This window comes from Pipra filicauda, unplaced genomic scaffold (assembly GCF_003945595.2).
Source record: "Pipra filicauda isolate LSUMZ 115617 unplaced genomic scaffold, ASM394559v2 scaffold181_size1560634_pilon, whole genome shotgun sequence".
Classification (NCBI taxonomy): domain Eukaryota; kingdom Metazoa; phylum Chordata; class Aves; order Passeriformes; family Pipridae; genus Pipra; species Pipra filicauda.
In genome coordinates this window covers 1,309,340-1,325,675 of record NW_024104289.1, presented here as the reverse complement: position 1 = coordinate 1,325,675, position 16,336 = coordinate 1,309,340, and the positions used below count along the sequence as shown (strand labels likewise).

The 16,336-nt window shown below is 40.9% G+C and overlaps 1 protein-coding gene across 1 annotated transcript in view; it reads left to right on the top strand.

Moving 5' to 3' along the window:
• The first annotated feature begins 207 nt into the window (after window positions 1-207).
• The window catches only part of GYS2 (glycogen synthase 2), a 41,860-nt gene continuing 25,731 nt past the window's right edge, over window positions 208-16,336 (top strand). Inside the window, exons 1-5 of the mRNA XM_027711709.2 lie at window positions 208-326; window positions 467-692; window positions 8,091-8,272; window positions 10,819-11,010; window positions 11,828-12,013. Of these exons, the coding sequence (XP_027567510.1) occupies window positions 572-692; window positions 8,091-8,272; window positions 10,819-11,010; window positions 11,828-12,013 (681 nt within the window). The 5' untranslated portion in view covers window positions 208-326; window positions 467-571. The remainder of the gene's footprint in view (window positions 327-466; window positions 693-8,090; window positions 8,273-10,818; window positions 11,011-11,827; window positions 12,014-16,336) is intronic.

Genomic DNA, 16,336 nt, shown 5'->3' with positions numbered 1-16,336 from the left:
GAGAGCCACTGTGTAGAATGAGTCTACTACACCCCGGCTGGTGAGCAGCCAGCAGGTAGGGAAGCTCCATGGCTGTTAATGGGAGGGTGTATCCCGAGGGGAGGACTCGGGGGCTGGACTCAAATCAGGTGATGAACTCACAGGGTCCTCCCTGTTGGAGTTTGCTCGGGGCGGTGTTGAATTTACAACCCTCTTGGTTCCATTGTCCTTGAGGTGGTGGGAGGTACTGAATGCTGTGGCTGAGGAGCCCCAAAGCGTTTTTTAGCCCCCTCTAAAAGAAGAAAAAGAAAGAGCTGTGTCCCCAAAACAGTCAAGACCTTTCTCAGGTCAGTCTTAAATTCTTACCTCTACCAGCAGCTGCTTCTCAAGCCCTGAGGATTTCCCTGAGCCAATTTAATGCTGGTGGTCAGACAGTTTAAACCCATTAGCTCCCAGCTATCTGAATAATTTCCTTCTCGGATCCCAGCACACCTGCAGACTGCTCCGACCAGAACTGCAGAGAACTGCCACGGTAACTGGACCTTGGCTAACTGCTGTGGCCTGTGTGGAGAGCACTCAGGGGCTGAAGAAGATGCCACTGGCTAGATCTCTGTCCATAACATCTCTGAACGGGCTCCCTCAGTGGGAGGATGATGACCTGCCAGTGGAGGACTTGTTGCTCTTCGAAGTTTCCTGGGAGGTTACCCACAAAGGTTTGTACAGCACTTGGCAGTTGGTATTGCAGTTTCTAAGGGAGTGGAGAGAGGCATGAAGGGCTTGGACAAGCAAGGCATTAAAGGAGAGATTGGGGAAGGACAAGTGGGCTGCACTGGGAGGAGGGCGTGTGGCATCCATGTGTAACTGCACGTTGTGTGTGGGCTGCATCTTCCTCTGCTTCTGTGGGATGAGCATAGTCAGGTTGTCTGTGTGTCTTTATGTGTTTCACCACCAGGGAGAGGTTGTTCAAACATCCAAGTGATAAGTCTGGGTGTACAGGTGTATGGATGTATAGATGTTCCTTTGTACATGTTTGTGTTTTACCTTCCATGCAAATTCACTTGGGAATGTCATGCATGAAAACAATGTGTAAAACAGATATCAAATTCAGAGAAGTTTAGAACATTCTGTGATTCTCCCTCAGCCTTCTAAAGTAGTGTGGAGAAAAGGCCAGACTTGCAAGAGGTATAAATAAATATAGCTGCATTGCAGCCACTGGACAAACGTCAGTGACCAGCTGCAACTCTTTCGGACTGCTCTTTGCAAACACAGGTGGTGCTTCACTTGTTCACTGCATGCAGCTGGTCAGGCAAAGGGCACCTGCTTGTTAGGGAAAGATATTCCTGCCTCTAACTCACTCATTGAATCATCCCCTTTCAGGTATGTGTAGTTCACTAAGGGGTAACAAGCTCTGTTTCCACCACAAAAGTGAGTTATTTGAGTAAATGATCGACCCCCAGTGTATTATTGTCCTGGCAGATAAACAGAGATTAATCAGGAAAGGGGATCTATAATCTATTAAGAATTTAACTTTAAAGGGGAAATATGTGGGAGAGGAGCAGGCAGTGCTGGTGTTTATCTCCATGAAGTGGGAATTACTATTCTGTGATAGCTTCTGGTATTTAATCTGCACTGCAGGGCGATTTTGCGTTGCTCTTTTTAAAATGCTGAGCTGCATCAATACTGAAAGGTGCTGCAGAATAAGTTTTGCACTTTGAATCCCTGTGAGCTTCTTTTTCAGTAGCTTAAGTCAGATTTTTGAGTTCATTTACTAATGCCAGAACCTGGAGCATGCAGCATTCCCTTTTGCAGTGTGCATGATAAGTGAGCCTCTGGCAAGCAGATGGCAGCAGAAATCTAGGAAATTCAGATGTTGTCACTACAATCTCTGAACTCCGTAGTATGTATATAAATATTCTGAGTCATCTGGACCCAGTGGTTGTGGCTATCACGCGGTGTGTTTAAGAAAAAATAAAACAATTAGATTTATCTGTTATTCCTGTGTGTGTACAAAGTGCAGTGAATTGTTGAATCATTCACAGAGCTCTTGTTGACGCCAAATCTACTGACACAGCTAAAATTTACTATTCTCACAATTTATGGGAGAATAAATATTCATGGGTGGATATTTATCCAGTTAGTTTAAAAATAAGGTGCCTTTAATTGTACCACTTACCAAACCCGTATATTTGAATGGGGCTGACAGAACTAGTCACAGAAAGCAATTTCTTTGTTAGAATTGGATCTCTGTGCAGAGTTTCCTTTAACCAACCAACCATGACTGGAAACATTTGTGCAAAAACTCTTTATAAAGAGTTTCAACCTGTAGTTCTGGTAAATTCTTGATACTGGGAGGTTTTTTTTCTACAACTTCCAGGCAATCGAATGTCTAAGTCACGTGGTTAAATACCATTCCGTGGTGACTTAACTTTTATAAACAGTTCTTGGAAAATGTTAGGGCACTGTGAGAGAGTAGCCAGCAAAGTACAGGGAGAGTCACCACAGGAGATATGTAGGCTTAGGAAATACTAGCTTATACTATATATTTTCCATCTCCTTAAGCAGAAGGAGGAATTGTTTATTTGACAAAGTAGGGTGACCCCACATAGATTTAATACTGCTGCATGTTTTAGAGTTCATTGTATATATATATATATAGGGTTGCTGTATATGTTCCTAATACAGAGGACAGGATAAGAATTAGCTGGATTTATTGCCTGGCAAGCTAATTTTGAGCATTTAACATGAAGGTCTTGTTCTTCCTTTCTGGCAGTGTAAAGGTGTGTCAGAGTAGTAGTAGAGACCTACAAGTATCCATTATTTCCAGGGTCTCATCACTTCTTTTTCAGCAACTGGAACAGTAAAGTTGTCCCTCTTTATTTTTTTATAATTTTTAAAGTCTAGATAATTTAATGTAATAAAGCAGAGCTTTCTACTTCTCCTTGCTCCCTTTTTATATTTTCTGTCTTGGCTGCAGCCTGTGCTAAGTTAAAACCTCTGACAGAAGTGTTGGAAAGCACTGGCCTCTCTGTTCCTCCTCTCTCTTCTCTTCTCTCTCTGGAGCAAGCAGAGATAAGATAGCTGAAGGAGGGAATGAGAAATGAAAAAGGCTCATTTTCCAGTGCCACTCTCCCTCTCATTTCCCCCAAGTCACGTGAAAAGGAACTTGCCAGCTAAACCAAGCACAACACTGAAATCCTCTTGCGTTGAAAGTCCTCTGCCAAGGAAATGAGAAAAGTCTAGTTTGTTTTGCAAGGTTTTCCTCGCTTTATTTGGCTTTTCACTGATGGGCAAGACCCATACTGGGAAGTGGATCTACTGTGTTTCTGTGGCAGAAGGGCAAAAATGCAGGGCCCCAGTGCAGTGCCGCATATCTGGTGGCACTGAGTGCCATGATCTAGTAAATGGACTGGATTTGGACCAAGGGTTGGACTCGATGATCTCGGAGGTCTTTTCCAACCCAATCGATTCTATGATTCTATGATTCTATGTAATCATGGGGAAACTCAGCATTTTTCACCTTTCCCCTTCTCTCCTGACCATCATGCCCCAGCAAAGCCAGGCCTGGTCATATATCTGTGGAAAAAAGGACCGGTTTTCCTTCCCCCATAACATGATCAATAAAAACTTTAAGGACAGGAGCAGAAAATGAAACGGCTACAAACAATGTAGATCTTGTGTCTGTGTTGGGTTTGTCTGTCGTGGGTTTTCTGCCACATTAATGAGAAGGGCTGAAAATGTTCAAGATCTGGTCTGTTCTCCGTAAAGATGTCTTTAAAGTAATTCCAGTGATATTTAGATCAGTATCCCCTGCTGCACCACTAGCAGCTTTTAGATAGAAAATAGAAGAATGCTTAAAAATGCTGGGCAAACAGCCAGGTTGTATCATCATTCAGCTGTGAACAGATTAGCTCAAGAGTTACCGGTAGATGAATCTTAAATATTTTTTTCCATCCCCATTGGAATGAAGACTGTGCTAAAAAGAAAACTTGGTTAAGAGATCTGTGGTTCCTCTGGTGAAAATCTGGACTCTTGGAAGTCAAATTAAGTCGGTGGGACCAGGATTTTACCTCCTCTGTGTTAAATGTCTTTCCATGATGAAACTTCCCTGGGAGAAGGTGAATCCTGTAATTTATGACACAGCTGAAGTAACACCCTTTGGGGAGTGGGGATGTGCTGGCATAAACTTGGCATGAGCACAGCATCAGAGCTCTGTGCAGCTCTAGAGTGGGGTGGTGTGTCAATGTCAAACCAATTTCTGATGAAATCTTAAACATTGGGGATGATGCACACAGAAATAGCTTCTCAATTGTGGACATCTGTTACAAATTTCAGCGTTTCAGCATTATTTCAAAATATGCTTGGAATGCTAGAATTTCACAGAATGTAGAGAACTTCTATCTTCTGATAAGTCCTGGCCACAAACATAGCCCAAAATAATACATGAAAAAACATCTGCCATCTGAATATTCTGGGTTTTTTTTCCACCTGACACATCTTAGAACCTTATTCTATAAATGGTCCCCAGATGTTTCGACAGGCAATCAATCAATCAATCAAATTTCGATCAGATATTAGAAAAAAAGTTCAATCCCAATTTTTATCACAGCTGTGTAGACCAGAGGCACGTTCTGAGGAGAAGGGCAAAAGGGTAATTGGTGTAATAAGTGACTGTGGCAGTGAAGTCAGTCTGAGTCCTGAGCCTGGGGTCAAACTGCTCTCGTGGATCCCATGGCAGATGTGGTTCTCAGGAAAGCTTTGGTGCCTTCAGAGTGGCCTGGTCAGGCCATGGCAAAGAAGCTGAAGAGCCCTGGAATTATTCTGGTCCTCTGTTGTGTAGGAAAAGAGTGTGTGGAAAAGGTCAAACTTCTCTTAATTTAAAAAAATCCTTCTTTCCCAAACATTTTAGTTCCCCTTTCCATGCCAGTTTATTTTTTCCTTAAAATAAAAAAAGAAGAATGGTAAGGAAACGAATGTGGGAAAACATTTATTGACTTACTTTTTAACTTGATTTAATTTATTCTGGCAGAAAAGTTAAAAACATATTTTAAAAAGAAATAATAGAAATGTTTTTCTTTCAAGGGCATTTTAAAACCACTAAAACTTTAAATATTTGAATAAAGCATTTTGATGAAGACCAGAAAATTAAACTATCTCTGTATTCATGTTTTACAGCTCATTCCCTATGTTTGTGATGTTCCAAACCAGTTCTCTGCATCTGATTTCTCCTGATTCTGCATCTATTTCTCATTTTTCCTTTTATTGCTTGTTTTAAAACCATTTTCAAAGTACAAAACTTCAGAGGCGGGATGCAGAAACTTGTAACATTTTGGTACATCCCTGTTGTTTGGGAAGGTTTTCTGGTTATAATATGGCCTTAAAACATCTTATTGGAGAAGAATAGGGAGGTTAACCAAATCGTTGCAAGTAATTTGAGAATTCTCCAAGGCACCAAGTGAATGTATCAACCCTGTTACTCAGTAGGATATTGCTTACTGGCACGGGTATTTCCAGGGAATTCAGAGTAACTGAGCATATATAAGCTATCTCTCAATGATATACAGTGTGCTCCTTGAATTTGCTGTGGAAAAGTGTGATTTCAAAAGTCAACACATTATTCTAGACATTGCTCTGTTCTTCTCAAGATGTCTTTTTTTAAGTTATACCCAACACTTCCCACATCCATAGTTTCACTTGCACAGTTTCCCTCCCCTGTCAATTAAAGCTTATGCACAGACATGCTTCGTGAGTCACATTTGCACAGTAACTGGGAAGACAAAAGCCAGTTTTGGGACCAGGTAACAGGGCTTTTTATCACAGCTATTTTCTGAAGAGTTTTTGCAGTCCCTAAAATGTACTGGTTTTATAATTTATAGTGTTATATATATATATATAAAAAACATATATATATATATATATTTACAAAAAATTGTAAAAAAAATAGGATTTTATCCTAAGTACTTCTCATTGCATTTCAGGCAAATCAATGCCCCGAAACCTTTTTTACCTAGCTGTAAATATATAATATTTACAAAAAGTTGTAAAATATTAGCATTTTGTCTTGAGTACTTTTCATTGCATTTCAGGCAAATCAATTCCCTGAAATGTTTTTTTACCTTGCTGTGCAACAGATTACAATGGCAGAGCACAGCACACTTTCCACCTTTTCCCTCATAAGAGGCTTTCCCTACATCTTTGGTGCTTTAGGACATACAAAACCTTATGGAAAGAAACACTCAGCTGCTGGCTGTGCAAAATAAAGGTCCAGGTTCTACCCAGCCCATCAGCTGCAACTTCCTTATTACTCTAAAAATGAATATATGTGGAAATTCATCTCCTCAGCTCAGTGTTGAACCCCTTGCAGTGTGAAAGAGGCTGATTTGCACTCCAGTGATGGGGGAAAGGCCTTTGCACCACTCTAGTCATATACAGCTTTATCATGTTTTTATCTTTCATCTTGCAAGTCATATTTTCTATTTTTTTTTTTTTCCTGGATCCCCAGGCTGCTTTGCACTCAACTCTTCCCTCATTCTGAGCTCTGTCCTCCTGCCAATTCAAACCATGACTAAGATTTCTACCAAGCCTCCTGTTTATCCGTGTTGGACTGAAGCCCCTTATGCCCATGTGATGTATTTACCGCTCTGTAAGAACAGACATATCATCCTAACTATCACTTTCTAGGCTGAATTTTCTGACTTGCCTCATATAATTAAAATTTTATGTTTATCTGAATTGAGGCTCTTTGAGTAGAATCTCTCAGCTTGTGAGCAGAGGGAAAATACAGTATCACTTACCTAGGATTTCCATAAATCCCTGTGCAAAGCAGCCATGGAAGTATATGATGACTATAAATTAGTTTTTTAAGCTTTCTGGTCCTAATGAAGTGAAAAATAATAGTGTTATGCATAAATTTCCTTCTGCAGTCCCACATCTATATGACATGAAACTCTAAAATTGTGAGCGTGATTTAGGAACACAGATCTGCAAGATTCTTGTCTTCTTAGGGCTTGAATTACTAAGGGTATTAATAGGTCTTGAATTACTAAGGGAAATAATTTATCGTGCTAATTCTACTTAGTAAGCTGGTAGATTGGAACTGCATCTGTTTTTCTTCTGTTAAATACCTAGAATCCTGACATGAAAATATTAGAGCTAGGGATCCTTCCAGCACTCAAAACAAATGGGATATTTGTAGCAAAAAGGAAATTAAGTGCACAATTTCTTTTCTAGGAGCATAATTAAATATGTATCTCTCTCATTGGATTCCTCAGGGCTGCAAGATACCAGGCTTTGCAGAAAGCTTCCTGTAGTTGTCAGGGGATACAGTTTAATTAATCTAGGAACTAATCTCCCAAAAAACTTCAGCCTGCTGTATTGTGAATAGTGGTTGTTTGTGGCAGATTTTTAAGGAAAAGTGGGTAACTTCTCAAGATTCTTGACAAATGCAATTGGGTGAGGTGCATTGACACCTCTGGATATCTCAGTACCTTGAAAAAAGTGAGCCTGGAGCACCAACTATGAATCACTGGCAGCTTTCTGTGCTGATTCCATATGTAATTTTGATGTCACTGCTGAAAGGTGTAGCACAGTCTTCTTGCCTGGAGTATTGCCAAGGACAATGCAGACATTTATATTGTCAGTGTAGGCTGCATTCATTCCAGCTTTAATAATTCTTTAGAATGATGATGGAATGAGGCAGCTTCTGCTTTGAGGATATTGGTTTCTATCCATTTTTGTCGTTAGTAGTCCATGACATCCATCAGTCCCTCAGCTTCTCTCAGTGGTTTGTGTCAAACAAACTGTAAGTGCCGGCTCGGATCTTACCACATAATGAAAAATATGTTTGAAATTAGAACTGCAGCAATAAAAAACCCAGAAGGCTATGCTTGGGATGCAGCAGAATCAATGAGCCCCAGGATTTGAATCCCTCAACTGAACAGTGAAGATCTGATATCATTTAAGAGACTGAACTTCTATTTACTTAATAGAGTCTGGGTTTTACTTAGAACCTACATGTGTGAAGTGGTTTAACTAGAGGTGGGTTGGAGCTTATTACAGAGGCCTGTGGCCTGTTTCCCTTTCTATATTTTGTTCTTTGTGATCTTCTTTTGCAGTGGGAGGCATTTACACCGTGATCCAGAGCAAAGCCAAAACGACAGCGGACGAATGGGGCGAAAACTATTTTCTGATCGGCCCCTATTTTGAGCAGAATGTGAAGACTCAGGTGGAACTCTGTGAGCCTCCCAATGCTGCAGTTAAGAAGGCAATGGACAACATGAAAAGCCAGGGGTGTCAGGTAAATCAGATGTGCTGCTGCTTCCCAGGGCAACAAAGCTGACTGTGAGGAGATTACGGTTGGGGTTAATGCTCTTGCCGTTCCACTTGACACAGCAGTCCTGCTCAATGTCACCACGGGAGAGGCTCAGAACCCACTGTTAGAACAGCAGAGTCAATTCATTAAAGGTTATTTTTGAGAAAGAACCAGTTTATCCAATTACAGGTTTTAACTGCTTAATTGGATTAATGAATTATTTATCTAGTCTCAAGGTACGGTGAGATTTCAGTGGATATAGTATGACCTTACTTTGACTGAGCCCTTCATTCCACTTGCTTGTGCTGGAGTGAGGAGAGGGTTCCACTAGCTCGTGGTTTGTCTTATGTAGCATTATATTGAGTTGAAAGCCAGGAAGGGACTTAAGAAAAGCACCCAGCTGACAAAGAATTGCTCATTGCAACTAGTCCTAGGGAACTGTCAGTTAAACCACAATACCAGGAGTGAATTCACCCGTTTTTAACATGATTCAACACAATTTTTAACCAGTGTTTTCCGTGATACCTCAGTCAAACCTCATGGCCTTTCCATGACTTAGTTTCTGCAACAGTATACTAGGAATAAATTTCTTCCAATATCGATGAAAGGGATGGAATCTGCTGTGCTGATGGGCAGCTACTGAGCCGCAAGCACCTGCAGCCTTGGGAACAGCTGATGACCTGAAAATCAGTGGAAGATAACACATGCTAAGTTTGACCTCCTTTCTTGACAGCCTTCAGCAGAGATCTAGAACCTGCCTTCACTCTGATTCAACCCTGAGGCCCTCAGGGATGTTAGTCTGCAGGAGGAAAAGCTGTCTGCTTATAATGTGTGCTGAACAGATGTGAGACAGCAGCAAGGAAGCATTTTTACAATTGTCTGTGGCCAAGGGGCATGGCACACTTTAATGTAAAAATTCGTGAAGCTCTTGGACTGCCACCAGCTGTGGCTCTGGCAATGTATTATCTCTCTTTGTAAGAGCAGTCCTGCTGTTATTAGGATTTAATGCCCTGTTTCATGTCATGCAGATGTGTGTTGCTGGATGAATATGTGCCACAGCTTGGGAAAGTGTCTGCTGGGGGCACTGAGGTGATGCTTCCATTGTTTGGGGTCAAACTAAAAGGTCTAATCTAACTTATTTCTATCAGATTTTCATAAGTGATTGATCAAATTATCCATGTTGCCTCTGTTGCTTATAAAGAGGTGTCTGCAAACAGTGTAACACTCCTTTGTTTGGAAAACAGCTCTAGACTTGTGGGGCAGATAATTTGCTGTGCTGTACATACCCTTCATGCTGTTCCAGCAATAGGTTCCGTTTAATCAGCCAACTCTGCCAGACTCACATGTGCACTGTGCTGCTGGAATATTCATATAGAGCAGCAAATCTGTCCCAGGGACGTCAAATATAGCTTTGATCTCTAATAATGACGCTGTAGTTTCCAGGAGCTGCACTTATCCTATTAACATTTATGTCTGGATTTTGCTTATGCATCACAATGGATCGTTTTAAACCAAGGGTTCCAAACTTCTCAGATCAGGTGTGTCCCTTGCCACAACCTGACTACACATTTAGGTGAATAATCTGAATTTGTCTGGGTTCACACAAAGTCCCTGCTTTTTAACCTAATTTTCCTGAATAACAAATCTGGATGGCCTGAAAGAAATACATAAGTAGCAAAAAGGAGCAGACCTCTCTTTGTTACACCCTGTGTTTTTTGTGCAAACAGGTCTGAGAGCTTTTAACTCATTTTTTCAAGACCTGACCTCTATTCAGCCTGTCGTAGCATCAGGGCTGGGTTCAGCCTCTGAGGTCCCATCCATTTTGATGGTGGAATTAATGTGAGATAATTGGACTGTGCAGACTGGTACAATCTGGGTACAGCTGGGTCACTTAAGGCAGTGAAGTTCTACACTCTTAGAGATGTTTAAAGATAAAGCAGGAAAGCTGTATTTTTAGCCTGATGTGGGTTTAGGTATTAGTACACCTTTGGATTGATCCTTCCACTCTGCCAAATGGGAAGAATGAGGAAATATCATGGTAAATACAGGTAGCCCCAGTGATCTGGCATAAATGGCAAAAGATTGGATACAAATATGACTGACAGAAAATAATAATTTGGAAATAAGAACAAAATCTAATGTTCTTCAATAAGAACGTAAAGCTTCATTATTCAACCAGGTGCAGTCCTCCTAAGCTTTTTTTTTCTCCCCATGGAAAAAAGGTTAATATTGCAATGAAAATCTAAAATGAAAGTCTTAGAAATAAAACGTTTCTAAAGATTGTAGTTTCCTTTGTTCCAATATTACTCCACCTATTTTGCAAGGAAAACTGCAAGTCCTGGGTGTGTGGGACTGTGATCACATATTCCCTGTGTAAAATACTTTAGATTTGATGGATGAAAATCATTGTTCTAACTTGCCTTTACATTCACTTTAACATTTGCTTTATTTTATTTATTTTTTAATATTTATTTATATTTTATATTTTGTTTATTTAATGTCTTTAACATAGCCTCGCCTCTTTTCTATAGGTCTTTTTTGGAAGATGGCTGATAGAGGGCAGTCCATATGTCTTACTGTTTGACATAGGATCAGCAGCTTGGAATCTGGACAGGTGGAAAGGTGAATTTTGGGATGCCAGCAATATAGGGATCCCCTATCATGACCAAGAAGCCAACGATGCTGTGATTTTTGGATCATTAACAGCCTGGTTTTTAAAAGAGGTACAGTTTTTAAAACTAGAGATTTTTAAACTTCAACCTTGCCTGCAGACCAGAAATGCTTTAGGATGTGGTTCCTATTCTCCACTTCAGAAACTATAATTTTAAGGAATGGAATACCTGATGTAGGTCAAATTTGTATTTAAGTTTTAAATGTTAGATGGTCTTTTAAGTACATTTTTCTAGGAGAAAGGCAAGGAGGCTGCCCGGTGTGATTTCTGCTGTGTCTTTATGTCACTTCCCACTGTTTCTTCTCAATTGCCTTATTCGTCACAGGATACTCTTACAAGCAGGACCTCAAACTGCCTTTTTCTCTCCTCTGGAAGTGAAGCTGTCACACTCCCAAACTGTCCTGGAAGCCAGTCAAGCCATGTTTCAGCAATCAGATACTGCCTTGAACAGGGCATATGGACAGACAGACAGAATTAATGGTGGCACTGTGACTTCAGATGTCACTCTGAAGAGGGGAAGCTTAGTTAACCTGCAGCATCATCTCTCTGTCATAGATGCTCATGATTTTCTTATCCAAACAAGAGCTTCAACAGCAGAAGAGCAAGTAAAAGGAAATAAGAGTGACTGTCCTTGCCAGAGTTCCTGACACTTGAGGAAGATTGTTCTGAGGCCCATCCTTGGGCTAAGGGTTAGGGCTGGTGGGAATGAAGACACGTGACGACTTCAATTGTTGTACTGTTTTGTCACAAGAAAGAAAGCAAGCACTTACAAGGCATCATGTTAAAAAAAAAAAACAAACCAGAGGTTTCTGGGGCTGGGATGATGGGCAGGATAATGCATGTTTCATGTATGTTATTTCTATTTTCAGCTTTCCTGTCAGTTTGAGGACAAGCCCAATATAATTGCCCACTTCCACGAGTGGCAGGCAGGAGTGGGTTTGATACTGGCTCGGTCTCAGAAACTTCCCGTCGCCACAATTTTTACCACCCATGCCACTCTGCTTGGGAGATACCTGTGTGCAGCCAGTATTGATTTCTACAACAATCTTGACCATGTAAGAGACATTTTTCTCATTCTTTCCTTTTCTTTTAGCTAATCAGCTCCTGGCTCCTTTTCTGTTTACTGTGCTACACTATATATTCTATTTTCTGTCTCGTGTGATCACTTGTGATTGACCCATGTCTGAGTGATCAGTTCTTGGTTCCAGAGCACAAGAAATGGTATTTGTAAGACCATGAGGTGTCTAGGCATGAGTGTCTTTTTGTCTGTGTCATCTGACAGGTCATCTTAAAGCTCAGTGGAGACTAGAGCAGCATGAGTAACCAGGGAATGTAAAACCTGTTCAGCTGTAGTCATCACTTGAGTTTTCAGGTGCAGCCTCACAATACTCTTTCTTAATGAAGAGCAGCAGAAAAAATAACCAGTAGCCCCCCTCTTGCTCAAAATACCCTGGAACTGTATTAAATTGTGTTTTTTTCTTTCCCCAGCCTATTTCTTAACTCTTGCAAGTCATAGTAAGTCTTTCTAATTTCAAGCATTTCAGGTTAGGCCTTATTTGTAACTGGGAAACGTAGGAAGTATTTTTTGACTTCAAAGGAGCCACACCTGTTTCTTGGAATTTTTGTTAACTGTCTAGTGGTTTGGGGTTTTCACTGTTTTCTTTCCACTCAAAGCATTACAGAAACCAACCTTTCAAGGACCCAAATGTCTTTAGCACTGCCTTCAGAAGACGTGCATTGCATAAGCTGGGATTTCTAATATTGTCACAGGCAAAACTGAATTAAAGAGATTTTTGCATTCCAGCACTTAGTGAGGGTAGAGGTAGTTAAAAGAAGAGCCTTGTTCATCGTGCATGTGTTTTCTTGGCTGAAAGCAGTGAAGAAAATTACTTGGATGTTTGAAGCTTGACACAGTGTGGAACAGTGTCTTCCAAAGACAAGGCCTGAGCAGTTTGTACTGCTGGCCTTATTCAGAAACACAGAATCTTAGAATCCTAGAATGATCTGGGTTGGAAGAGACCTTAAAAATCATCTCATTCCACCCCTGCCATGGGCACGGACACCTTCCACTAGCCCAGGTTGCTCAGTGCCCCATCCAACCTGGCCTTGGACACTTCCAGGGATCCAGGGGCAGCCACAGCTTCTCTGGGCAACCTGTGCCAGGGCCTCCCCACCCTCACAGGGAAGAATTTCTTCTTAATATCCAATCTAAACCTACTCTCTGTCAGTTTGAAGCCATTCTCCTTTGTCCTGTCACTTCTGTCTGTCAGATCTCTCTCCATCTATGCCCTACTAAACCCAGTCTCCTAAGTTAGATGTGTTTTTAGGTGCATTAATGAGGCAGCACGAATAACCCAGTCGAGGAGTCTAGACATTCCTGCTCCCTCATACTCTCTTTAGGTGTATATATGCAAAATCTAGCTTTAAAGGTACATTAAATTATTTTTTACTGGACAGAGCTGGATTGAAAGAACTAAACACATGTGGTTTCAGGTTTAACTCTTGAGGAAGTGGGGATTTTTCATTTATTTACCCTTGCATTCTTACACATAATTTATTAGTAAGGAAACAATAGTAAAAAAAAAAAAGAGGGGCATTCAAAATGAGAAATCAGTATTTAAAAAAGAGAATGTTGATTGTTTTTCTTAAAATTTACTTAAATACTGAAATATGTCAGAGCCTTGCCTTTCTTTTGAAAGGAAATTCTAAAAAAAAATTTTGATTTCTTTTGCTTCTGGTTAATTTAGTGAGCTGCAAGAAGTCCAGAAACTAGTCTGTTTTTCTCAAAAGCAACTTTTTTTCCCCCTGCTTGGTAACTTCGGGTGCCTCACCCTTTTCTGTGCACTCAAAAGGAAAAGTAATGATCTCACATCACAGTGGACTTGTAGATTTTAATATATGTATAATCTAGCCACAGTAATAATATATTTTTTTCTGTTCACACATGGCATGGAAAACTTTATGTGAGAAGGTACTGTCCACCCTTCTGCAAAGCTTCACAAATTTCACTGGTAACCATCAGCTACATCATAAATACAGAAATGTCTATTCAGATTTTATTCTGAGACTATATGAAGTGAAACATAAATATCAGTTTAGAGTATTACTGTAAACTGCTGTAAATAATATTTAAGGGAAGAAACTTGTGAATATGATAATAATGCTTTATACCCTCTGTGGATTGACATTTAAAGGTACCAATAGAGGAAATTATGCCAAGCTGTTACACCACTGTTTAACGTGCTTAGAGAGTGATAAAGCTGTTCCTGACAAAATTAACTATCTTAGTGAGGACTCTTTTGCCTGTAAAAAGGTCAACTTGGCCCAAAAGTCAGTTGAGAAATGAGAGGCTAATCTACTGTAATTAAATGATACAGAGAGATAGATCTTCAGACTTTCTTTTCGCTGCCTTCTAACAATAAACTATTAAGGTCAAACAATTTGGCAGTGAAGAACATTCTTTGGGGCTTTGTCATATTTAATCTTTGGAGGAAACAATATATTTTTAGGGCATATCCTCCCCTCTCATCCTGAATTAAAATGTCTGGTTTTCCTATGTCAGTGTTACGGCATAAATTTCTTCCTCTGAAATATAATCATAATTGAGTTCTCATGTTTGACCCGTGCTTCATGGTTAAAGCACAATTTCCACCAGCTTTAAGTGCAGCAGCTGAGATAGGTGGGAAGGATGCAGCTGTAGGATGGGCTGTGCCAAATGTCACAGAAAATGGTTGCAGCACAGAAGGAAAGTGTGTGGCCCAATTGTGCCTAGAGACAGTCAGGCATGTACAGCTCCTGTGGAGAAAAGAGGGAACCTCGTGTTCCCTTTCCTAGTCCCCAACACAGTCCACAAAAATTTGTCTGGTAGGGAGAGTTTAACACTTCCCACACAGTGCAGAACTCTTCCACTGCAGTGTAAAACCACCCCTGTAGATAAGCAGGACCAGAAGATACAAGATCAGCAGAGTCCTGAACTGCAGGCTGCCAGAACTCTGTGTTTCATGAGCTGAGGGCACTTGTCAGCCTGCAATCTGTGAGAGGACATTTTCTGGGTGAATGAAAACCTACTCGAGCTGGCAGAGGCAATCTGTGGGTTTTTGGAAGATAGGAGGGTGCACAGTGGGTGTAAGACTGTAATGTTGTGTGACTCCTGGCCTCTTCCTGAGCCATCTGCTCCTTGCCTCTGTCAGAGACAGGATCCTGGTTCTAACACAGCATTCCAACCTAACAACTGGATGACATTAACAACTGGATGTGGCACTTAGTGCTGTGGTTTATTTGACAAGGTGGTGTTCAGTCACAGGCTGGACTCGATGGTCTTGGAGATCTTTTTCAACCTTACTTCTATGACTCTAGGATTCTGTGACTACTGTATGAAATGATACAATTCTTGTATTCTTACAGTATTGACTGGGGATCTGGGGGAAATTTAGCTGCCTCTGCTGCAGTGCAAACCTGGGTGTTAAACCCTTAGCACGTGCTCAGGAGCAGAGTGAACACCAGAGGCAACGCTGTCATGTCCAAGCCAGTGTGTAACAAACAGACTGGCCATGTCTCAGCTAAAGAACCCTGAGGCAGTAACCATCTAACAGGCTATTCAGTGAGCGTTTTACTTCCTATATCCACACTTAAATCACTCTGATCCTGGAGGAAGGAATGGAGGGAAAACAAAAAGAACAAAATCGAAGGTGACTTGCCCAGTAACTGGCAGTGTGTGATATTTTTATCTACCTTTAAGCATATCAAGATCCCCAGGTAGATGACTGGGTCAGGGACTGCCAACCCTTCCTATGGGTTACTGGCTTGAACTCTTCCACAGGCAACACTTTATAATTTCACTAACAAATGGGGTGTGTTATGAGCTTAATTCCCCACAGAAGTTTAAGAGGTTTTGTAGGTCTAAATAGTCCAGCAAGCTGGACTAATTCTCCCATTATCCCCATGTCCAGTGTAGCTTTTACACTGGTGAGTGTAGGGTTGTGCTTGTTGCCAAGATAAACTGAACCAAAATAGCTAATCCAGAAGTTAGGAAGTTCTGTGAAAAAAAGTTCTGAGTCTGTAGAGCCTTTTTCTCTTCAAGAGGAACTGATCTCTCAGCTGAAGATCAAGAATGTTAATCTTTTATTGCTTTCCCCATTGTTTAAGGGGACTGGCTTATTTAGGATTTCTTTTGGTCTCATTTCATCCCTTTAGGGTTTTAAATAGGCCGACACTTTTCATAAATTGACTGAGAGGCAGTCCAGGCAAGCTGATAGGGGAATAGACAGCTTGTTTTGGCAAATGATTTAACCTGGAATTTCATCTTGAGAGGTGACCATCTGAATGGTTTTGGGAACCACTGGCCTGGCATAATGGAGAAGTTTGTAGGCTTCAGCCTG